This window comes from Antennarius striatus, chromosome 7 (assembly GCF_040054535.1).
Source record: "Antennarius striatus isolate MH-2024 chromosome 7, ASM4005453v1, whole genome shotgun sequence".
In the NCBI taxonomy this organism is placed as follows: domain Eukaryota; kingdom Metazoa; phylum Chordata; class Actinopteri; order Lophiiformes; family Antennariidae; genus Antennarius; species Antennarius striatus.
Genome location: NC_090782.1, coordinates 19,496,859 through 19,521,867, shown reverse-complemented (window position 1 = coordinate 19,521,867; position 25,009 = coordinate 19,496,859). Strand labels below are relative to the sequence as shown.

The following is a 25,009-nucleotide window of genomic DNA, read 5'->3' as shown; positions in this document are numbered from 1 at the left end:
TTTGAATTACATAATTAAACAACATTTAATGTCCTTTGTGTACAAATATTCAACTAATTAATTTATCATAATCACTAAATCGAGAAATTAATGTTTTTCCAACTTTGACACCAATTGCTTTGCTGAAGGTCTGACATGGTGGGTAAGACGGTTTCCTTCATCAACCACATCAATGATCTTTGTGGCATTTATTTGACTCATCCGCAACTGGATGATGCTCAGAGTAATTTTTTATGAACAGGCTGATTACAGCATAACCAATAAAGTCCAGCACATGTTCCAGCACCTTGTAGGGGATTGTATCTGCAGTAATATAATTGTGGCATCCTCTTGATCTGGTCCTTACAAGGGTGTGGACATCCTATTCCTGATGAGTGATGGAGGAGGTTATGCATCACTCATGTTAGTTTGTCAAAAAGTTGGGTGTGCAGATGTTGATGATACTGTATGTACAGGGCTTGATTAAATGTGATAAACTTTGGGTGGGGCCTTCTTTAATGTTATCATAAGACTGGGTCTGCTTTAATTTATAACAGAATAGAAAGACAAGGCATTGACAACTCATGATGTTTCACAATGATGTATAATTGAATCCAATGTGGATCATAATCCTGATAAGGGTGACTAGAATATACAGTATATTTGGATGGAGGAAATTTGTTTTGGTCATCGTACTGTTATAGAGACAAGTAGAGACACATAGATGTCACCTATATGTAGCTGGAATAATACTGATTCAGTCATATGGATTTCCTGTATCAGTGAAAGATAAGACTTTATATCTGGAAAATACATCACAATCTGTCATAATGAAATTGTATGCTCTGGGTGCAGTGATAAACTATAAATGTAAAACACACATTATTTCACACTCACTTTAAGAGGTCTGAATGGTTAGAGAAATTGACATTTAAGTCAGCTAACTTGCATATTTATTGGTAGAGGTAATTAGATCTAATTACACCCGTAAGAGCTGCTACATGGCCTATGAACAAGTTTTCAGTTCTTCAGGTTTTAAGAAGAAAGGATGGACGCAGATAAATGTAGTCTGTGAGTGATGTCCAGTCGTATGTTATTAGATATTAATGAAGAACCTCTCTCTTATTGTAATGGAAATATTATAGCTTGCATACATTAATATGCTATAATAACACTCATAATTACAATGAAATTATCATGATTACTGTATTAACAAGTTATAACAGTTATAACTAAAACCAATGCAGTCACAGACTGCAACATCCCACGTCACCCCTGAATTCAAAATTTTACCCTGACCTATTTGCATAGGTCAAAGATCAAAGCTAGTGCTCTGACCTACTTTCATAGATCAAAGCTACTGCTTTGATCTATGGTCTTACACTGGCCTTCTCCCTCGTCCTCCTATCTTATCTGGTTCCCGAGTGTACAAAAGTTAAAATTTGACCTTGCCCTAGTTTTCTAAAGGTCAAGGTCATCATCTCATTTTCATCCCCTATGCCACCCGAGTAATGTGCTTTTTGTTTCATCTTTCTATATGCAACGGTTGCAAAGATATTTGGTGGATTAACGGACGGACGAACGAACGGACGAACGCTGACAATTACAATAAATTACTGCTTTGAAGAGGAATGTAATAACAAAGACAGCGTCCTAATGATGATGATTATGTCAGTGGCTGTCATCCATTTCCAGGCAATAGACTCAAAGGACTCAAAGGAGGAAGTCAACATTTAATGTATTTTAACAATTCTATCACTGTTATATTTCATATTTTGATATATTGGTTTCCAGCATGAACAACATTTGCAAATTTATCTACAATAATTAGTATCAGCCCGCTACTTTTCTCAGATGTAATAAATAAGAACATGATCAGCTGTTGAGATGACCAATTATCAGGTATCCATATCATTTTAGAATTTGATGAAGTGACACACATGATCTGCAGAGGTCCTTGACTTTTCTGCTGTCTAGAATGCAGAGTGGTTTTTTTGTTGTTGTGTTCTACAGTCCTGTCATGAACAGGCTAAGTAAAAGAGAATGGTGGTAAAAAGTAGTGTGGGAAGTCTCTGGAGTATTCATGCTCTATAGATGTAGATATAGATACTGTAGATTATATATATATATATATATATATATATATATATATATATATATATATATATATATATATATATATATATATATATATATATATACAGTATAAGAGGGTGGACATTGAAATGTAGATTATGTACATGAATCCTAATGTATTTTATATCATAGGAATAGTCGAGATTTTGTGGGACAGGTCACCAAGAAATATAGTGCGAATTCACGCATCAACAATTGTGACTCCACCTCATCATGGATTTTTAGTAGACAGATACCGTAGGCACATTCTATTGGCTGAAGGCATCCATCAGTCTCGGACTATCATGAGACACAAAAGTGCTTTAAACAGTCTATCAGAGTGTGGGAAAAGGTTAATACAGATAGAAGGTGCTTTAATATCAGTGTGGGGAGGGTTCACAAACATTTAAAGTACCGTAAATAATAAGCTAAATAGTTTGTCGCTATATCGCGGAATTCGTGATTCGCGCGTGGTTCCTGGAACACATTAACCGCAAAGAACGGGGGCACGCTGTCTGTATTGCTCAAAATTATTGCTCCTTTTCTGTTTGACAAGCACACAGAAAGCAAAAATGTTCAAATCAGTGGGAAGAACTAAATTTAAGCCTACCTTAAACAAATTTTTTTATTTATTTATTTATTTATTTATTTATTTATTTATTTATTTATTTTTTCGGACATGTTAATATAACAGACTTCACAACTTCATCACATTTACAACATCAACAAAAACATCCAAAAAAAAGGGCTGACAGGTAGAAGCCAATAGGCTTGTAAAATTCCCGTCCCCCAGAATCAACACACATCTCTCATTACAATATGTTGTCAACAAACTCAGACATTAAAAGTTTTCAACCAGTTTATACATTGATTTTGACAGACGTTCATACCCTTACCCACTTCCAGATATTAGTCTTTTACCCGACAGCAGTGGTACTTAACCTGGGTTCGATTGAACCCTCTGGGTTCGATGAGTCGGTCTCTGGGGTTCAGCGGAGACAGAGGTCAAGAAAAACACCCGACACGATGTGTCGGATGTTTTTGCCGAAGAGGTCTAGAAAGCATCAGGGCCACTGTCCAGGATGAGACATCAAAAATCCAAGAGTACATCAGGAAGATGGCCCCAACAGATGAACTGCTCAGTGAATGCCTTAGACAGCAGAAACCTGAGGAGGAAGAGGAGGAGGAGGAGACAACATGGAGGGACAAGCCCCTACACGGCATGTACCACCATCAGATGGAGGAAGTGGCTGATATCAAGAAGACCTACCAATGACTGAATAAAGCTGGACTGACAGACAGCACAGAGGCACTGATCATGGCAGCACAAGAACAGGCCCTAAGTACAAGAGCAATAGAGGCCAATATCTACCACAGTAGATCTGGCTCCAGCAGATTCCTGGAACAACATCTAAAGCCTCAGTCCAGAAGAGCGCAGTCCTAGGAACAGCTAAGATACTGCGCAGAACCCTCAGACTCCCAGGCCTCTGGTAGAGGACCCGAGCTTGAGGATGACAGATACCACCCCACAAGGGTGAGAGGGATTTTTTAAAAAATACATATGTATAAATTATTTTATTTTATTTATTTATTTTTTACTAAAGAAGGCTTCGGTGAGTGAGCATATGAAACCGGCAGAGTTCGGTACCTCCAACGAGGTTAAGAACCACTGCCCTTGAGCATAACCATGTTTACATTCCTCCTAGGAACAACGAGGTTTGTTAACATCATAGATAGTCAAACAAGAAGTTGATCTTGCCAGTGTTCTCCACAAGAATATAATGATCATATTAACCTCTTTCAGCAGACAGACAGTGTTTATAATTAATGAGAATTAACCAGTTTGTCGCAGACACTTAACAGTTTCATATGGTATTATATTGTCAAAAAATATCAACATGCTCTTTAAAGTGTCTGTCTGAAAGCCTATTCGCTCAGCGCTAGTATTTACGAGATGCGCTTGAACGCCCCATCACTAATGTGTTCATGCTCAGAGATGATGAAAGCAGACACGGAGAACTCTCGTTCTTAGTTTTGTGTGCGTTTTATGGACACTGAGTAAATTCATTGCTACAGTTACATATGTATCTCTTTGTATTTGTATGTAACTGTGCATTGTTTTACATCTTTATTACAGATGTTACTGTTAGTTTTATATGACTGTTATGCTCATTGTATTATCTCTTTTACTCTTTCTGTCTGAAAGACTGAAGCAAGCACTTCTCTCTCTGTCTCTCTCTCTCTCTCTCTCTCTCTCTCTCTCTCTCTCTCTCTCACACACACACACACACACACACACACACACACACACACACACACACACACACACACACACCTGTTGCTCAGAATAAAGCTGATAAAAGGATTCTCTGGCCGGAATCTGTCCTTAGTGTCCGCATTCCTAATTGAACCCTATCCATATTCTACAGTGTCAAATCACAGAAAGGAAACCTCCCAAAAAAAAAAAGTGATCCATGTTTTTCTCCTTGAGTGACACCTCCTCTCACCGGAGGACCTTTGACACCACGGTTCCATGTGAAGCGACGTTGACCTGACGTTACCCTCCAGTCAGCAACTCTCAGCCCGATATAAACCGCATCTCCTCACCTTTCCCTCTCTTCTGAGTTGAGACACAGTCCGAACAGTCCTCAGCTCAACTCCACGGCATCAGAACAGCATGGCCTCCACCGCCCAGCCCATATTCTCCAGCGGAGAGGACTGTAAGGCCGCTTGGCACGACGCAAATGCCGGCTACAACGAGACCGATACACACCTGGAGATCATGGGGAAACCTGTGATGGAGCGGTGGGAGACACCTTACATGCACTCTCTTTCGACTGTTGCAGCGTCAAAAGGTAAACGTGTGTGCGTAAATATTTGGAAACGTAAATGCGTGCATTTGAAACGTGCATTTCAAATCCAAAAATACATACAGAAATACAACAGTGGAGGTTAAAAGTAGTCGCAGAAACGTGTTGTTAATGTGCAGTTATATAAAATTGCGAGTTGATGTTTTTAACTTTTCACTTTTGACATTTTACTATTTAAAAACGAGCGTTTTAAAAGGTTTTCCTTCCGTGTTGGTGAGTGCGCTTACGGACATTTGTGAGCAGCCTGGCATCCGCAGCTCTGAATACCACAACAGCTGCTACTCACAGGGAGGCAGCCAGGAATTCTGCAGGGTGTGCTCATCTGCTCTTAGCTCTATGTGAAAATAGACCGATCCACACATGCTCGCAGACATGTAGGAAGGGACAAGCACTGAGTCTGTCTAGACAATGCTGAACCATCGCACATTTCTCCTGCACTTGCATGAATCATGTCAATCCACAGGGAATTCTGAAAGTGTGTTTTTTTTTCCCACACCATGATATAGCTGTTGGGCTTAGGTCTTTATTATTCCAGCAAGCACATGTCCATCACAATGTATGTTGATTCCTGCTTAACTGGAAGTTCAAATTGATCGCTTCTGTATGTGATCCCTCAGACCAAGGGTGAGCAATTAATTTTTACAAGCGGCCCTTTGACACACCTTAATTGTGTCAAAGGGCCGCATGGTAACTTGGAACGTAATTCTGATCAGCTTTCTTCCATTGTAAAATGCACCAAATTAAATATTTTGAAGAGTTGGTACTGCTAATCAGAAGAATAGAGCACTGTGTAAATATTTGTAGTAGGCTATGTGAAATTGCGCTGTTTAATTTATGATTGGTCTCATGCATGCCAGACAGAGACGTACAAACCAACAAACCCCACTAACATTATTAAAGAATAAAATCCATCCAACACACACACACACACACACACACACACACACACACACACACACACACACACACACACACACACACACACACACACACACACACACACAGAGTTATTCCCATTGAGTAGATATGTCTGCCTGAGGCTGTGGTTCTCTTACATGCACCTCAGATCATTCGCTAACACAATGCCGGAAACTGTTTATTTTCTTCCGACAGGAGGTCGGGTTCTGGAGATCGGTTTCGGCATGGCAATCGCTGCCACCAAACTGGAGTCTTTCCCCATTGAGGAGCACTGGATTATCGAGTGCAACGACGGTGTGTTTGCCAGGCTGGAGAACTGGGCCAAGTCTCAGCCCCATAAGGTCAGTGGACCCGGCCGATGAAACAGAAAGCATTTATAATCCACCCATTATTCTTTGTCGTGTTTGCCCAGAACCCAAACACCTGCTGCCATCTCTATTTGACTGTTATGTAGTAAAGATGTTATTTGACTGTTATGCAGTAAAGATGTTATTTGTGTTGCTGCAGATTGTCCCTCTGAAGGGCCTCTGGGAGGATGTTGTTCCCACCCTGCCAGACAACCACTTTGATGGTACGAATAACTCTCCACCTGTGGAGATACTCAGTTTAGCCTGATGCTCAATACTGAGTTTACAGTTTGATATCTTATGAGTTTCATAGCAGACATTTGATTCAGATAGAAAAATGGTTTAACCACTCCTTCTAATTAATGATTACTAGCAAGTAAAGGTGTGTCCTGAAAATGTCAACCAATCTTGTGTTTAAAAAAAAATGACATGATTTAATCTCATCTCTAGAAGCTGAAATAAATCTGGAAAAATGAACACCCTAGTTGTTGTATGCATTCACTGTGTATGCGCTAACGCAGTGTCTTCTCTCCCAGGTATTCTGTATGACACATACCCGCTTTCAGAAGAAACGTGGCACACACACCAGTTTGACTTCATTAAGGTAGGCCGTTAAATATCGGAAGGAGGAAGGATAATTGCTTAATAAACTGGTATCAGTTAAACGTGATCACTTTGTGTTTGTCTACAGGGTCACGCTCACAGAATGCTGAAGGCTGGCGGTGTCCTCACCTACTGCAACCTGACCTCCTGGGGCGAGTTGCTCAAGAGCAAATACGACAACATTGACAAGATGTTTGAGGTACATCATTATTCAATTATTCATTATTTCAAAGACATTTAGTGGAAGTGTAAATTCACTGGGTGATTAGACTGTTTCTAGGTAAACAAGACATGGTGTGTCATAGGATGTACTGCAATTATAGCATTTTTTTCCACTTAGCGTAGTATAAAACATGTGAAACAATGTATTAACATAGGGAAAGAAATATTTATTTTCCAAAAATACCACACATGGGAAGTGTGAGTATTTTCACATTTTCTGCTTAAAGCTACTATGGTAGTGTAGAATTAAGACACAGATATAGGCCATTCATGTTGTTTGAATAAACATTTTACATGGATTTAATGTATCATACAAATCTTAATGGATGTCTTTCATTATTTGAAGAAGTAGGTCTCTGTTTACCTGAGCCTAAAAATTGACTCAAAATTGAGTTGACTCAAAAAGTGTAAAGTAGAGCATTTTAGATGCATGTGTTGTAGTGAAAAACTGAGACAAACACGCCAGTAGTAAATAGATATTCTGTGTCTTGTACCTGAAAGTTTTAAAATATTTTCCAAACAGTCTCCCCTGCAAGTCGGGATTTTTTGATCTATATTTATCTCTGCGGCACAGTACGGAGTTATGTGATAATTTCCAAGGTGAATGATTAAAGGGCTAATAGGACCTCATAAAACGGTGACCTTCTTCACACCAGCCACCTCTGTCAATGATTTTTCAGGAGACCCAGGTGCCTCATTTGGTCCAAGCTGGCTTCAAGAAGGAGAATATTAGCACCACCACCATGGATATTGCACCGCCCAGTGATTGCAAATACTATTCCTTCAATAAAATGATCACACCCACGATTGTAAAGGAGTAAAGTCCAAGGGCTTTTGCTTTACTCCTGCCTCCTTAAATGACCCTCCTGACCTCATGAGTCTGTTTATTACATCAACTATTGTATTTTAAGATGTTTATGTCTATCCAAACTCCACTCACAAGGTGCCTGAATTCATTTTATTCTTGTCATATTGTTTCTACTTAGGTTTTTTTTAAACAAACGACTAAATTATGGTGCTCCTTATTGACAAGTAGCTGCTCTCTCCTAGAGGAATGGGCAGTCAGTCTAATATCAACCAAAAACATCTCAATACACCTCTAATCTTAGCCTGTCTTAACAATTATGCATTTTTAAATGCATGACTGCATGTTTAAACACCTAATTAAATGTAAACGTTGAGGATGTATAGTCGAAGATTCAGACTTCTTTCTTCTGTGAAACACTACACTCAGGTTGCTTCTGTGAAAATGTTATATACCAAATAAATGCAATTTAGCATGACATCATTTGTGTCAGAAGTGTATTATTTCTAAACTCACTATGAAGGTTTTTTTTTACGAAACACAGTAAACATGACCTTAAATGGAAAATCATGTGTGGAATGTCCACAGACATTTTTGTGGCTATCAATCAGGTGTGACATGACTTCAGTAGTTGTTTAAAGCTTTTATTACTTGAGTTGTGCAGTCCCCCAGAGATGGACAGGGTAACACACTCTGTTTTAAAGTGTGAACTTTGACACCAGTGTGACATCTGAACCCACAGGGAAAGGTCACCACCTGACATGAACGGACGGGTGATGCACTATCAGAACAGTTTCCGGCAAAGCTGTGTCACATGACAAACGTCAGATCTGAATTTGCAGCATATGATTCAGATATTAAGTCAACACTTCGAATAGGCAAAAACAGACAACCAATAAGGCTGGAGGTTACAGAAATAGGTCTTTGAGTCACTTCTCTGACAAAATAAAATCCAATGATTTTCTGGTTTCAACTTCTAAAATGTGACGAGTGAATTTCTTTGAAGTTTTGAAGCAAAAAACAGGATGGATGCCCCCTGGAGTTTAGGAAAATACATTTTCACATGTCTTATAGACAGAACACTGAAAAAGTGTTCAGCAGACTAAAAAATATAATACAGTAGTAGGTTCACATTTAGATCCAGACCCTAACCTGTAACTAACATCTACATAAACAGGTTGGCAGATACTCTGTACTTGTTAACCTGTAGGGTCAGATAGTAAAATATATTTCTACGTTGTCAGTAATATACACATGCACACACATTACTATATTAAGAAGCATATCTTATGTAAATAATATTAAATATGAAATATACTGTCCTGACTTAAACGTGATTACTTTGTGTTTGCCTACAGGGTCGCGCTCACAAGATCCTGCCGCGTGTCCATTATTATATATTTGTCTCCTGAATCCAGTAGAACACGAACAATCTACAAACTAGTAAACATGGATGATTCTCACTCCTGTCCAACCAGAGGGCACCAAATTCCCAGTTGGGGACCTAAGATTGTGTATGTTATCTTCAGCAGAGGGGATCAATAAATAACCCATGCTTACTCAACACAGGTTAACACAGTAAAAATGCTTTTCACTTCCTACCACTATCCCAGAGCTGCTGGAGCCATCTTGTAGCTAAACCTGACACTAGTGCTCACTTAAATAATAACAGGACAGAGAATCAAAAAATGTTTTCATGTGAGTCCACTTTATTCAAAATATATAACACAGGTTGACACACTTTTCTCCCCATTCTGTGTAAGTGGAAGCTTGATGTTGTAAATGAGAAAAATGAAGCAACTAAAGATAAATTATAACTTTAACATCACACACATTGGGCAACTAGCCAACATGTTTTTCGATACTTTCTCCAGGTATCACTACTGAAGATAAGAAACAAGAACAAGCCATTGCTGTGTCTGGTTGACTGACTGTAAATTCCAACAATGAATTTATTGATTTTCTGCAGCGCTCCAAATGAAACCAGTAATAACATTTACATATCACACGCATACACGAGCAAATATAACAAATTCACATGCGATACCAGATCCGTATCTTCTTCTCACGCTTGATTTTCTTCTGTAACTGTAAGGTCCCGTAGAGGAGAGCCTCTGCAGTGGGGGGACAGCCTGTGGATGGGATTGGTGAGGAAACGTAAGAAACCTCTCTGGAGTTTAATCGAAAGCTATGGTGGCACAGAGGTTAAGTCTGAGTGACAAAAAAGCAGCTGCTAAATATTTCTATTCGATAATTTCATAAACTGATCTCACCCCGCAAGATGGCTAAACAGTGACTAGAATAACTACACAGCAAAACACAAAAATATGTTCACTATTTATCAAACAACCAAATTTAATACAAAAACTAATATTACAAATACAGATTAATAAGCCAGAAATTACAGTAGTACAAATATACGACTTTTATATTACAATAAATTTAATTTATCCACTTTGGTCACCCAATGGACTTCATTGCCAAAAGTATGTGGACACCCACATACTTATATATGACTGTTCCACTTTCTTATTGAACCATGGACTTTAACCTGGAGTGATAAAACCCTCCACGATTCTGTGAAACATTTTTCATAAGACTGAAGGGATTTGCTCAGTAAGATTATCGGTGAGGTCAGTCAGCACCCCCCCCCCACCAAAAGACATTTTTTATATTTCAAATAAAGTTGGAAGTGGAAGCAAAACAATGACACAGAAATGAAGCCAGTATTTTCTTTATACAGTACAGAAAGTCTCCTAAATTATAAACATTTATCTTTGACATTTATTGAACATTTCCATGAAGTACAATAAAAATTTACCTGGGACATAAATATCTACTGGTACGATCCGGTCGCATCCTCTGACGACGGAGTAAGAGTAGTGGTAATAGCCTCCACCGTTAGCACAGCTAGAAGAAAAAGATTAGGAGGACACGGTTTCTCATAGATGCTACATGCTGAGGTTCAGGCTCTAAACATCTTTATGTAATCAGGGAATAATGGTAATAAAAATGAATATGAAAAAGTTTGAAAATGGACACTACTGCTGGCAGAGTAAATGTCTTAAGGAGTTAACTTACCTTCCCATGGAAATGACGTATCTGGGCTCAGGCATCTGGTCGTAAACCTGTTGGGATGCCGGCACAGTTAAGTCACACTTATACAATAATGTCTGACTAAGACTTAGTCTGTCCTTTCAGCTGGAGGAAGGATTCATGCCAGCCTACCGATCCATCAACAGGCTGGTCATAATCCAGCTAGTATTTAGATAGCTATACTTTTCTCAGCGCTCCCATCCTGCATATAGAGGCGTGTGAGGTGGAGCGCTGGCATCTGATAATGGTTTTTACTCAAACAGTGAATCAAAATGTCAACATTTAGTGGAATGACTAAACTAAATGTAACATGATGATGGAACCCCTGCTATTAAATCCCAAACTCACCTTCCGCAGGGCTGGAGCCATCTTATTGGTCAGTGTTCCTGCCACAATCATGACATCGGACTGTCGTGGACTCGCTCTGAACACCACTCCAAAGCGGTCCATGTCGTATCGAGGTGCTGCCATATGCATCATCTCCACAGCGCAACACGCCAATCCAAAGGTCATAGGCCACATAGAGCTCTGAGGAAATAGCAGAGAAGTTCTAGCTCAACACAGCAAAAATAAAGCTAACACATTACAACACAATACCTCCACTAATGTTCAGTTCGAGCAGGGAGCAGGTGTAGACAGAAATACATAAACATGTTCATTGGGGCGGCAGTGGCTCAGCAGTAGAGCAGATGTCTTGAAGACGGATCGCCCCAGCCATCGGTGGTTCAAATCCCGCTCCCGCCAGGACATCCCTTGGAGAGTGTGAGCTGACGGTGGGAGACGTCAGCTCACCTCCCAGCCACTGTCGAGGCGCCCTTGAGCAAGGCACCGTCCCCCCTACAAGCTGCTCGTTTGGGGCGCGACCCCCTGTGCGCGACCCGTCACTCTGCCTCCCCCCACTGTTTGTGATGTGTTACTAATAGCATGCCTACAGGCCCCCAGTGTGTTGTGTCCAGGGGCCTGTATTCAAAAACTGTGTGTATGCATGACTAACAAAAAGACTGTAACCACATGCAAAAAGAGTGAAGAGAGTGTAAAGATAATTTCCCCACGTGTGGACAATAAAGTAAGATTTAATCTTAATTTGAAAAGGTGATGTCACATTTTCTTACAATAGCTTGTTAAAAGAAAAGAGATGCCCCTGAGCACTTGGAAGTTTCAGGTGTTTTACAAGCTCACAAAAACCTGTCTACACATGATGTAAAATGGAATCGTGACAATTTGAGAAAATTGACAGATGAACTTTATTTCACGTGTTCACACTGAGATCTCAATTCAGTTGTACAAATTTAACGTGTAGGACAAAATTAAAACAAAGACTCATTCAACCACTCCACATGCATGTTTGTGTACTCACTCTGCGTGCCCAGTTAACCAATTCATCCAGTTTGGTGACGACGTACTCTCCCCTGCTGCTGGCTACAGCTGCTGGTTTGGCTGCTGCCACCGCCGTGCTTTTCTCTCTAACTGGAACCACCCTGCAATAGACAGTTTGAGGAGTGCTTATAGTGTGCCCATTCTTCACTCTGATAATCAGACAAAAGAATTCTTTTGGAATTTGAACACACATTGTGGTTGAATTCTCGCTTCCTGCACCACCGTGCAGATTCCTCTGTTGAGCAGCAAACACTGAAACGGGCCTGTTGGGCAGAAATCAGGATGGAGGGAGAAAAAACATGATAAAGAAAAGCTAGAGAGAAAACAACAACATGACTCGAGGGTCATGGGAGGACACATTGATTAATACGGTAACGATAACGTATATTTAAATAGCCATATTTACAATATATAAATATACTGTAGTTAAATAATACAGTCTAAATTTTCAAGAGCTTGAGATATTATCTTGTGGGATAACAGGATTTTGTTTAAGCTTCCTAAACTTGATGCTTGAAAGGGATAATTTTGACAGAAACTCTAAACAGCATTAAGGCTCAAGCACAGGAAACAGGAAATATTGCAGCACTTACTCTTGAGTGAAGATTGAAGATGCTTACCATGTTGAAGACAAACCAAACAAATAATTTAACCACAATTACCCAAATTAGAACATACTCTTACCTTGTTGAATAGCGGCCAAATATGGCCAGGCGAGGAGCTGCAGAACAGAACAAAAAAAAATAATTTTTACAGTCGAAAAGATTTCATGTATTTTCAGTATTTTAATGACTATATAACCTATCTAAACAAAGGGGTGGCTGCATGTAAACAGTGCATTCCAATTGTTTTAGTTCCATACAAGAATGAGAGACAACTCTGTAATGGACTTAAAAACCGAATCTCACTGTAGCCTCACTTACAGGAGAATATGCTACTTACAGCAGTATCGAAATATATAATCATCACAATCACGCTACACAGCAACTGTTTTATAAATTTTGTTGTAATTTTATATTGCATTGCAGTTAACTGCATTTAACTATACTGCTGATTTATGCTGGATTACATATTTCTTTTAATCCTTGTAAAAGATCCAGCAGGAATAGTTTTGGTCTGGGGCCTAAATCATGTTTTTAGTGAGTAGTATCAAATCTGAAAATGACAATAAACCATAATCATTTTCCATAATGTATCCCTAAAGACCCCTCCCTTGTTACTCTAGCCCACCCTATGAAGTCAAACAAAGACAGAGAAGAGAATTTCCTCTTCAGAAAAGCTTGGGCATCATGACCGACTGTGAGTGTGCCAGTTTGTAGATAAGAATGATGTCAGACTTCCATCCTGGCCATCAATGAGCTCCAAAACCAAATCCCATTAAAAACTATAGCCATGTTAACATCCTCCACACATTCAGCAGCAATTCTGACTGAAGAGCCAGCCACCAACCCACAGCAGGACACCTGGAGGTTGTATATATCTATGAGGAGGATTAAAGCTTTAATCCAACTACTAATGGTTAATACTGCTGGAGTACAGAGCGTCATTTAAAGTCCTCTATACTCCAGCTGTGCCAACTGAGAAATGTATGTTTTTTGGTGTTTATTTATGATTCTTAATTTTGGCGAATGATGAACTCTCGATGACGAATAAAAGTTAACCATGAACAAAACAAAACAATGTTATTTGGATACCGCAGCGTATCCACGTTTCTCATGCACAAGAGATACGCTTTGAATCATTTGAGAGTAAATTTAAAAAAAACCCCAATAAACTATTATCGTGGTTCAGAAATATTTTGGTGCGTTGGTTGTTGAATTTTACTGTGACTGCAAAATTATCAGACATATGTAAGCGGCTAGTATAGTTAGCTTCCATGCTAACGCAGACAGAGCAAGGTCAGCATACGCATTTATTAAAAGTTACAAATCCGAACACGGATACAGTCAAACAATGAGCAGTGCACATTTTTTCTTATTTTTCTCAATCGTCGTCTTAAAGCAAGTCTACAGACATATCTTGCCTTTCTAGTAAAATAATGGGATTTTGGTCATAACATTGCTTACCAACCAACACCGCCATCTTTGAAACTGTGATTATGTCACAGTACTTCCTGTATTTTTATGACTCTGGGCAGCAGAGGGCGCTGCTGTTCTTTTCACACCCGAATTTGTAGTGACAGCAATGAACAATTTTCTTTATTCCCCATATGGCAGTTTGCCATGTAATTGTAACCGGTGTCCAGAGAGGAATAGAGCTCTTAGTTTATTCTTCAGTGAGACACACTGTAGTTAATTTATAGTCTTTAATTCGCATATGTTTCCTGTTTTGGGATGGTGGGAGGGAGCTGGAGCACTTGACGCAGAAAGGCCGCATATCTTGATTAAAACCCACTGTGTCTAACCATTATAACACCTGATTAAAACAAGCAGGTGTGACTGGCACTGACACGTTCGTATCGTATGATATTGCATTATATGTGGTTGCACAACAGTGGAAGTGGCTGAAATGATCAATAGTTACAACTACAACAGACTTTCCATATCATGGAATTTAGTTTACAGGCTTTATTAATTATATCATCTTGGGAGTCTGTGTAAAACATAACATTTGAGCATGTATCTGACTGATGTAAGAACACAGAAAATGCATTAATGTCTATAAAAATACCCACAGAATCTACATTATGCTCACATCAATCTAAAAGCGTTCCTACTTTAAACTTAGAGGTTGGGACTTGAGTTGATCTGACCTAGATAATTAACCAGGAGCAGCAGACTGGCTCTACTGGTTGAGCTGCATTTGTATCATGCATTGTCATAATAAACACGTTCATTCAATCATTTGTATTTGTCAGAGAGTACATCTCCCATAGCAGATCAAATTGAAAATGGTTGTTTTTATTCATTCATTTCATGAAATGGTATGTATCCTTTAGAAGGATTTGATCACAAATCTGAAACAGAGGTATTGGTGTATGCTGAAAATATTTTGCACTGTAGAAGGACTGAAATGTTCAAATTCCTATTGACTGTAAAATACATTTGAAAGTTCCCAGTTCAAGTCAAAAGTGTACCCTAGGTTATTTCCTAGGTCAGGAATTTCACACAGAAACACCCATTCATTACAAAAGGTTATCCTTTGCAGGCCTACAGTCCATTGTGCCCTTCCAAAATGACCAAGATCAAGAAACGGTTCTGAAAAACTCAACCTCCAAAGCTGATGGAAAACTCTGACCTAGAGGCAATAATTCCTTTATTTTACACTACTAAAACAATAATGTCATGAAATAAAAAATATATGTGAGGGAAAGGTCAGATTTAGTTCTAGTGGGATAAAAACATTTTATCACATATGCAGCATTTTTGCCTTAGGCTTTCTCCAGGCATGCCTTACTGTGTACAGGACTTTAATATTTTCCATTCACTGAATGGGTAAAGGAGAGGAATCGTTGAGCTTCAAGTCTGAAAATGTTTATTGTGATATAATAAATGGCTTGAGTCAAATGAATTGCCTTTAATTAGAGTAGTTTTGACAGCTCTTTAATCTACTGTTGACTAAGTGGCCAAAGAGGCTATCTTTAGCAACCTGTTTTTGTTCTGACCTCAGTTTCCACCGCAAACCCAGTGAGCGAGATCAGGAACAGCGAGGATACCAGCTGGGTGGAGATGCAGAGAGAAACATGTGATCACATAATGACTGCTCCAGCACTGAAAAGACACGCTGCAAAGCATCTTCTCCATTCATAACTGCTGCAAAGGAACTAAAAACTAGAGAAGACAACAAGACATGTTTCCAAATGACTTTTATTCTGTCTTCATCATGTACAAACACTTTGAAGAGTTGAAATAATAATAAATCCATCAACTCAAGTTGCTTCGCTTGTGGTTTATAAGGACAAACCAAATTCAGCCACATATGTAGCAGAGTTTTTAAGTATGTAGAGGTCAAAACATTAAATATAAGCACTGGAATAGCTTAAAAGAACAAATGTTTATAGACCACAGAATTGTTCAAAGGCTTCCTCCACCACTAGCAGGGAAATAGCTGCATTTCAAATAATAAGCATGAATCCACAAAAAAAAAAAAAAAAGGTCCTGCACAGGAGGAACAAAAATACAAGTTAAACTGTCACAGACTTGGAGGTTATTGTTGCAGCGTGTACTCCTGCGCTGAACGGCAGACCACAGGAATGATCCATTTTTGGTATGATCTCCTCCTCTGGAAGAAGAAAGCACAGCTCGCCTCCTCACTGAGCGTTCAGGATGTCTGGTGTGCCGCTTGGGCTCTGTGATGTCTCATCTGACCAGGAAGATGGGGTGACCTGATTATAGAGGACATCCTGGGAACCAAAAAGTGGCTCTTTGAGATTCAGGGTGTAGATGAGGAACAGATTGAGAGCCACCATGGCGAGAAGGGGAAAGACAGTCAGGCCAGAGCCGAAGCCTCGCCAGGAACTGCAAGTGTTTAGGCTGACCCAGTAAACAAGCCTGCAGAGCGTTGGAAAAAATACACACAAACAGAAAATTAGATCAAGATCAAACTTCAATTAGCATTTCCCTGATGGTGATTAATAAAGTTAACACAAGACAGGAGGAAACATGCTTTTCTTCCTAGTTAAAATGTCAACACAACAATGTAAAGGTGGTCTTTTTCAATTTAAAATGAGTCAAACTCATATTTAAGTTGCAAAAATCAGCAATATCAACAGTCAGGGTTGTGATATCAGTAAAAACATAAAATTTCATACTACTCTATATTGATTAATTGGCCTTCTTTCTGTTTTGTTCCTTTTTTGGGGGGGGTGTTGCATTTTTGGCACTCTTAAAGCTTGGAGGAAAAATTCTTCCTGAGATGAAATAACCAAGTTCTCTCAAACATCTGAAGTACACAAAGCTTTACTAGGAGACCAAAAGGTCAAAACAAAGCTGGGAAGGATTAATTTAATCTTTACAGTTTACGGTAACATAAATGCTCATTGTGTTCTTTTTTATATAAAATTGGAAACATAACCTGTAACTTCATCTGCTATGAATGTAAAGGAGTAGAAATGTGAGAGCAGTAACTTGCTGGAGTCTTTGCTGTTTATCTATTGAATGGTCGCAGCCAAGAAACATTCCAGCATATATTTACAACCTTGGCATTAAAAGGTCCATCTGAAGTTATTTAAATAGAAATGTCCCTTTGTGGAGGTTGTCATCCCACTTGCACAAAGCACAAAACTGACAGACACTACAGTGATGTCATCATGATGATGTCACTACCTCGTGTGAAATTATGTAAAACCACCAAATTCCCTGACTACAGAAATCTAATCCAAGCATTAAGATTCATGTATTTATCATCAGTAGTCTATTTGTAATGAACAAAATATGAATTTCCATAATGGTAAATCTGGATCTGCTTTGGCTTTCATGGTCCCCAGAGGATAAACCTATAGGACTTTGGAAGTTCATTTATTGCCTGCAGCAGATCACCTGCTAAACAGTGTTGAAACTGTGAGCATGTTATAATATTGAATTTAGAATTTACCTCGGAGCAAAACTATGTCTGAGAACCCCATTATAAATATTCATAAAACTTTTAATGAAAACAGCACAATCATTTTGTTGCAATACACTCCCAAGTACGTACATGTCATAATGTAATTCATAGTTCACAAAGAGGTGAACTTCACCCTGCATTTGCTTGTGAATGACTTACAAGCATCTCTCTCTCTATCTTTCATACTAAATCATCATGCTTTTCCTGAATGGATTATTAATGGTTATAAATGAGCTTTTTCTTCAAACCCAAATAATAAAACCCTTACGGAAAATACCAGTTTTGCATCTGGTTGATGTTTTTATGATCCAATTCTGACAAACATTTGAGGCTCACCTTCCTAAGACGAACATGGCAACCAGTATGGGCACCAACTTCAGCTGTTCTTGAGGCAGTAAAGCAGCCATAACGACAAGGTTGAGGACATAGAGGAGTAATTGCTCCAAGGATGCCGAGACAAACAGCTTCTGAACTGCCTGTCCTCTGGAAGACACCTCCTGCAGATGGAGGGAGCCTGTGCAGAACTGCCACGCTGCATCCATGAGCATCGCTGCAAGGGATAAGAACAATAAGTCAGTAAGCATCCTGAATCTTAGCCATCTTTCCACAAAAAAGCAATTCTTCACTCTAACTGATGATGTCTAACAGTGTGCATTGTTAGTATAATATGTTAACGTGAAGACATCACCTGCCACTAGAATGGCCTCTAGCACATATTAACATTGGCTTGAAAATGGGTGAGGAGAATGGTCTAGACAGGATTTGGTTTGGATGTTGTCACCACCTACAATCTAGTTCAGGTCACCCGGTTTTGGAAACTGATTTAGTACTCGGAGATAATTTAACTACAGCTTTGGAGACAAGAGATGCATTCAATCTCTTATTGTAGTTTCCATTTAAAATCATGAGCAAGAGAAGGAAATTATGCTTCTCTCTTGAGGCCTGGGGAGACGTCTACTGCACTGAGGATGAAAGCGCATGAAATTAAAGGGGACGGCAGACTTTGAAACATTCCAAGACGAGGCGGACAGACAAACCAAATCCTCTCTTAGTCTTGAGCTTTCATTTGTGGCTGTTTTTGCATGTTAGTGTGCAGGTGTCTGAAGCGTACCGAGCAGGATGGGGACAGTTGCCACCACACAGCAGCAGAGGGTAAAGACGATACGGCTGGTTGTGTCAGAGTAGTCAGGGGGTTTAATGGGGACATAGAAATAGAGTGCATATAAGATCCCGGCTGCGCACAGTAGGGAGATCATGACTGCGAAGAAAGCATGAACCCGGCCGTTCTGGCAGCATTTACACTGGCAGCAGCATCGTCCCTGATCAGAAGCCTGCTCTGTGGCCTCGCAAGTCTCTCCTCGTCCCTCTGAGCTCCACACAGTCAGCTCCACACTCTCCGGCGGTGGACCTATCAGAGGACGACCCTCATCCATTGTGCTGTCCAGATTTGTGGATCCTGGACTCCATCGCAGTGTGTCTGTGCCATTGGGAATGTCTCCCTGCGAGGCTGGGGTTGGACGGCCGATGCAGTTTTCCGCAGCGGCATCCAAACCGTGCACTGTAATGATCGGACTGGAAAGAGTTTGATCCAGCTCCCTTTCTCCTGTCTGATCTCCCCGTGGCTCCTCTAAGGGATTGTCCCCGGACTGCTGGTGGCAGGGAGCAGAGCCTGTTCAAACCAGAGTGTATTTTAATACAGAATCCCAAACCACTAGAAGCAATCTGCTCTCTGCTTGTCAGGCCTCTCTTTTACCTGGACTAGTGTAACAGTTTTCTGAGGTAGGCACATGACTGGATTACCCATTTAGGAGGCCAGCACACCAAATATTGCTGTCTGTCCCCAACCGGCATCATACTTCAACCTTTAAGCATTCAAGTTCAAGCTGTTACATCATTCACAGAAACCTTCTAGCACGACCAGAGGTTTCTGTGGCAACTAGTTTATGATAACTGAATTAAACACATAATATAGATGTGAATGTATGCATTAGAATATGTAACATACATGATCAGAAGTCAAAGAAGACCTATGGAACAAGTTTTGGCTAAATAACAGCTGACAGTGACTGAGAGGGTTTTGGTAGTTAAGCATCTTGTTAAGCTATTAACATTTGATATTTACTTTTTGATAAGAGTGAATTATCTACTTTCTAACAGGTGCTGTTTATATAGAGGCCTAGTAAATTTATAATTTCACAGAATAATTGCAGTCATCTAAATTTGTTTCCTCTACCAACAAAGGCGTTTCCTCATTGCTGCAGGCAGCATCGTTTGGGTTGAAGCACATGCAACCATTAAGACTCACAGTAAACACATCCCTCATTGTTTGATTTAAAACTTAAAAAGGCTTTATTTGCTAGATAATGATGTGTAATGCATGTTTAAGTGCCCAGACGATATGGAGCTTAGGAGACATCAGAATTACTTTTGCATAGATGAAATGTTTATCAGAGAAGAACTTTACTTTTACACACAGTCAGAAGCTGGAAAAATCAACAGTACTAAACTTAAAGGCTCTTTAATACACTATCAAAATCCCATCATTCATGTAGGGCTGAATTTGAGGAAACTTTTTGTCGTATTAAAACAAACCTGGTTGTTTATCTAAGTTTAGGAAAAATTTACTTATTTTTATGAATAACCCTGAGATTTGACAGTTTTTAAAGGAAGAGACACAATATCTCCACAAAACTAATCCAACTCTATAAAAGCACATCTATAAGAATTGGAGAAAAATTAATCAATTAAAGCTTAAATCGAAGTACCTGTTGAATCACAATATACTTATTTCAACCTGTTATGACATGCCCTCACCAACCCAACAGCTTGGGTTATTAGCTTAAATGCAAACACATTAATACTTGACAAGAAAGTTGAGGTCATTTAAAGCAGCTTTAAACATTTAGCATAATTTTCCAAAGTGAAAAGACAATCAACACTAGGCTTTTTATTCAGGATCATGTCTGAAATCAAAATCAACTTAAGCTTTGCTGACTTGGTTGATCAGACATTTAATTTGTGGCGGTTACTTACTCCTTTGCTGATTGGTTGCTGGTGGTGGTTCAAGGGAGCGCTGAGAGCCAGAGTGGGAGTGGGAGGACGAATGTAACTCCTCCATTGACGACTCGGGACTGTCTGAAACTGGCGCCAAAGAGATTTGAGTGTCCAGGTCCAGGAAAGGGGAGAAGGAGAGCCTCGTCGGATCGATGTCCTGGAGCTGGTTGATGATGTCGCTAATGGACTCCTTCATGCTGTCCAGCTCTTTCACATTCTGCCTGTTAGTGGCCTGAAGCCCCGAGGTGCTCATAGTCACACAGCCTGAGAGGAGCAGAAGGAGGTCCAGAGAAAAAAACAGACCAAACCAGTAAAAAAACACTAATCCAAAGACACAAAGCAGTAAAACCACACCAACTTTCCAAGCCTCAGATTCGTCAAATCAGTGTGCACTTCCACAGCAAGAGCCAGTGTTTCATCTTTACTATTTATTCTCTCAATTTTTCAATGTTTTGCAAATATCTGGTGGTATTTGCTGTAAAAATGAAGCTACATCATCAAAAGCCTGACAGATTGTTTAAGGGCATTAAAGAAGATTGCAACTAAAAAGAAAAGTTATTCCCATCCTGACTTCATTTATTTACTTTACTTTTTAGCTGTGAAATGTTCCAGTCAGATGTTTTTGTACTATTTTACAATGTTCCCTGTTTTTTTTGTGTGTTTTTTTTTGCTCCTGTGTCAACTTGTTTGAAGCGTGTTGTTAAATTACATTCATAAGTATTTACAAAAGTCAAATCAGAGGATGAGTTAAAACCTGAAATATTCCCATATTACTGTTTTCAAAATAGTTGTCAAAATGGTTCATAAACATTTTTCAGGATTTCTTGAATGAATAATATACAGTAAGTATGAAGCGATGTATCTGTAAAGCTCTTTCTACCTTTGCCTCAATCCATCAATCTTTGTTTTATATTCTCTGTGTCGGGTTGCAGTAGCAGCAAACTAAGTAGGGTATTCCAAATATATTCCAATATATTTCTATATGAGAAATCAGATTAGATATTATAAATGTATGTTTTTCCATTTGCTGGGTTGAGTTCTGGTAGCTTCCCAAAATTCTAAAGTATTTTTTAAGCCGTGATTTTTGATGAAAGGCAAAATATAATATTTTCAGTGTACTGAAAGACGGTGTAATGGAGTTGTTTTTGAAGAAGAATGACAATGACTCTTCCGTCTAGAAGGGTGGGATTCCTAGAGTTCTCAGCTGTTTGGATAATAATGCAGTGGTGACAGAACTCACCAGGGAGGGCTGAGAGGACAAAGGAGGCCCGACTATGGAGACCACCTTGATATCATGCTCTCATCAAAAATCAAACATTTCATTCTGGACTACTGGTAACTTCAGGCTGAATCACTACTAGGTTGAGAACTTAGGTCAGGCACTGGCTTAAAAACAGGTAATGGGTTGTTCCATTTCAGTCATCCTTTTTGTTGTTCCCATAAACACGGCTCTCAAGTCCGCGGAGGTACAATGCAGGAGTATTTTGAGCAAAACTGGCTTGTGACAACCCTAAATATGAACTTTTACAAAATACTCAACTGTAAGGACAATATCTGTATGCACCAGGTAACAAGAGTGTTCTCCAAGGCCTGGAGAAACTCACCACCTGGGTACAGATCATATTCAGAGTCTTTGCACTAAAAAGGGACAGTTAGCAACCTGCCAAAATGCCTTGCATTGAATTTAGACTCCAGTCCCTCAAATATTTACTTCATCCAGAAAAGAAGCAGAGAGCTTGATGACTGGCTCACCTGAAGGTTCAAACCTACAAAGAAGCTCCAGGGGTCCAAAGGTGGCATCTGCTGGAATCCAAGTTTGAACAGGCAAGAAATGGAGTACAGTACAGAAAATGCTCTGAAACAAAGGAACTGCTGGGACCCACTGAATCAGTACTGGATGACTTCTGAGGATTCATTGTGCAAAGCACAAACACTATAGAGAATCACAGGGCCATCAAGGTGGAAGTCTGTCCATCTCATCATTGAGGCTGCAGAGAGAGACACTTGGTGGTTCTGGATCAGGTTCTGGATCAAACTCAGGTCTTGATCTACCTCAGCTGAGTCACTGGTGAAAGGGTGTCAATCCTCAACCCCAAACACCTGAACACTCTTATGACACTTACAAGTGAAGCACCCCAGCCCATCCATCTAGTGAATAGTTCTCCTTCTGTAGAGTGAAATGATATTGTTCTTTCAGTTTGGACAGAACCACAACAGCCAGCAGACATCAGTTATAAATGCTTGTATTTTTCTAATTTTGTGGTTTTGTTGTATCCTTAAGAGTAAAAAGTATACCCACTTATTTCCTTTTATATTTGGCCAGGGGGTAAAATTTACACCTGTATTATTTGCAGGATTTCAGGAGGACAGCTGATGGATTTCCATGAAACTTGGTGAGTATGTGATGGGAATGCACCACTTATGTTTTGGAGTAAATCTGGATAAATAGGTACAATTTTTGTTAATTTGTATTATCTGTAACAAAAAGCAATTTCTCCTTCAGGGGATTAATAAAGGATTCTGATTGTGATTTTTGGTGGGTATCCAGATTTTCAAATGTAGTACTGCTTTTCCTGAGTATGCTCTGCAATTTTATAGAGGCCTAATGAATATATCTAATGTTTAACTAAAAGTTTTAATCCTCATTTATAGTTCAAGACATGTGGAAAAAAACTCAGCCGAGGAATCTTATGTTGTATTGGGGTCATCACCAAAATCCAACTGTTCCTCAGGCTATACCTCCTGCAGAGGTAAGACTAAAGACATTTATGTAATAGATGCTTGATCCCTTTAATCATCTAGTGGCCCCTCAGAGATATCTTGGGACCCTTATGGGGAGCCTCACTCTAATAGAAAAAAGCAAACAGGACAAGAAATAATTCTGTCACCAACAGAGTTAAAACTATGCACGTTAAGAACAAACACCAAGTATATACTGTACCTTCCTCGTATTAAGTTACGCATTGCATCTCGTACTGAAATCAATTATTTGTCTATGTCTTAAACCACTTTTATTTTATATTATAAGAACTATTGCGATAGAACACCGAATAGCGAGCTGTAGTTACTTGAACAGTATGGGGGGGGGTGTATGTGAGGCTTACATTAACATCTGCAGATTGAATCTGGAGCGCTTTCTTTTTGGCGCACATTCAAAGGTGGCGCAGAGACTGCATGCGAAATGTGCAGTGAGGTTGTTTCTCCAAGCAAATGAAGACTTTACCATGTATAGACCGCGGTTCAGGCTCTTCTCTTTGGGTTTCGATGAATATCAGAGTTGGCCTGGATGTGGAACGCGTGTGTGCGTGTGTGTGTGTGTGTGTGGAGGGGGGTAATGCGCGTTAACTCCCCGCTGAAATGAAGCACTCCCCCCGCTGATAGACAACTCTCAAACAAAAAATGTATTAAATCGAAGAACGCAACATCTGCTCAAATATATAAGACTGCATTAAAGGCAATAAATTAGTTAAAACTATTAAAATTAGGGCAGCATGCGTCCGAGCTCATATTAAGATTGTGCGTAAAGTACGCACAAGTCATTCTGAGCTGTGAAACCTTAGATTAAGTGGCCATTCAGCACCATTTACTGCAGTTTACGCTTCAGATGTCAATGTGAATTATTTTAACTCCGCGAAATGCCTGTCTAACCGCTCTATTCAATGGGAATCATACCTCAAGTGAATGGACTTACCTCTGTTGAGGGTTGCAGAGTGTTTGGAGACTTTGGTCTTTTGTAGTAAAAAAACAAAACAAAACAAAAAAACCTCCGTCCGTCTCTGCCTTTCTTCCCTCCCCCTCCGTTTGCTTTTTGTCTTGCAGAATCCTGAACTTCTGAATCAAATTTCAGGACGGACAAAATACAAGGCTTTTCCTCCGCCCACACAAGTTTTTTTCCCCCCCTTCCTTCCTGGGTACCATGTCAAAACCATATGGAGCAAATAAAGCCAGGACGACGAGGAGGAGGAGGAGGAGGCACTTTCTCTCAGTTTACCTTCAAACTCAACTTTAACAATCACATCCATCACAGCCTTCAGTTTACCTAAACATGAGACTAAACATTTACTTTGAAAATAAACCCC

The 25,009-nt window shown here is 39.6% G+C and overlaps 3 protein-coding genes across 6 annotated transcripts; 1 reads left to right on the top strand and 2 right to left on the bottom strand.

Moving 5' to 3' along the window:
• The first annotated feature begins 4,625 nt into the window (after positions 1-4,625).
• On the top strand, positions 4,626-9,435 carry gamt (guanidinoacetate N-methyltransferase). The gene is made up of 6 exons (XM_068320183.1): positions 4,626-4,949; positions 6,078-6,223; positions 6,390-6,453; positions 6,766-6,833; positions 6,921-7,031; positions 7,735-9,435. Exons 1-6 carry the CDS (start codon positions 4,772-4,774, stop codon positions 7,873-7,875), a joined length of 708 nt encoding a protein of 235 aa, XP_068176284.1. The 5' UTR covers positions 4,626-4,771; the 3' UTR covers positions 7,876-9,435.
• A 113-nt stretch (positions 9,436-9,548) lies between these two features.
• On the bottom strand, positions 9,549-14,431 carry ndufs7 (NADH:ubiquinone oxidoreductase core subunit S7). The gene is made up of 8 exons (XM_068320184.1): positions 14,399-14,431; positions 13,017-13,053; positions 12,524-12,595; positions 12,313-12,433; positions 11,304-11,483; positions 10,941-10,987; positions 10,681-10,769; positions 9,549-9,991 (listed from the first exon to the last, which is right to left on the bottom strand). The coding sequence occupies exons 1-8, from the start codon at positions 14,412-14,414 to the stop codon at positions 9,894-9,896; spliced, it is 660 nt and encodes a 219-aa protein (XP_068176285.1). The 5' UTR covers positions 14,415-14,431; the 3' UTR covers positions 9,549-9,893.
• Positions 14,432-16,120: 1,689 nt separating this feature from the next.
• Positions 16,121-24,752, bottom strand: LOC137599159 (uncharacterized). Of its 4 annotated transcripts, none has more exons than XM_068319896.1 (7): positions 24,622-24,749; positions 22,814-23,776; positions 22,683-22,730; positions 20,910-21,194; positions 18,988-19,545; positions 18,213-18,426; positions 16,121-16,822 (listed from the first exon to the last, which is right to left on the bottom strand). In XM_068319896.1, exons 4-7 carry the CDS (start codon positions 21,181-21,183, stop codon positions 16,582-16,584), a joined length of 1,287 nt encoding a protein of 428 aa, XP_068175997.1. In that variant the 5' UTR covers positions 21,184-21,194; positions 22,683-22,730; positions 22,814-23,776; positions 24,622-24,749; the 3' UTR covers positions 16,121-16,581. The 4 variants fall into 4 exon arrangements, with proteins under 4 accessions (XP_068175997.1, XP_068175996.1, XP_068175998.1 ...); XM_068319895.1 differs by having other exon boundaries at positions 22,683-23,097; positions 23,230-23,776; XM_068319897.1 differs by having other exon boundaries at positions 19,177-19,545; positions 22,683-23,776.
• Positions 24,753-25,009: the final 257 nt, after the last annotated feature.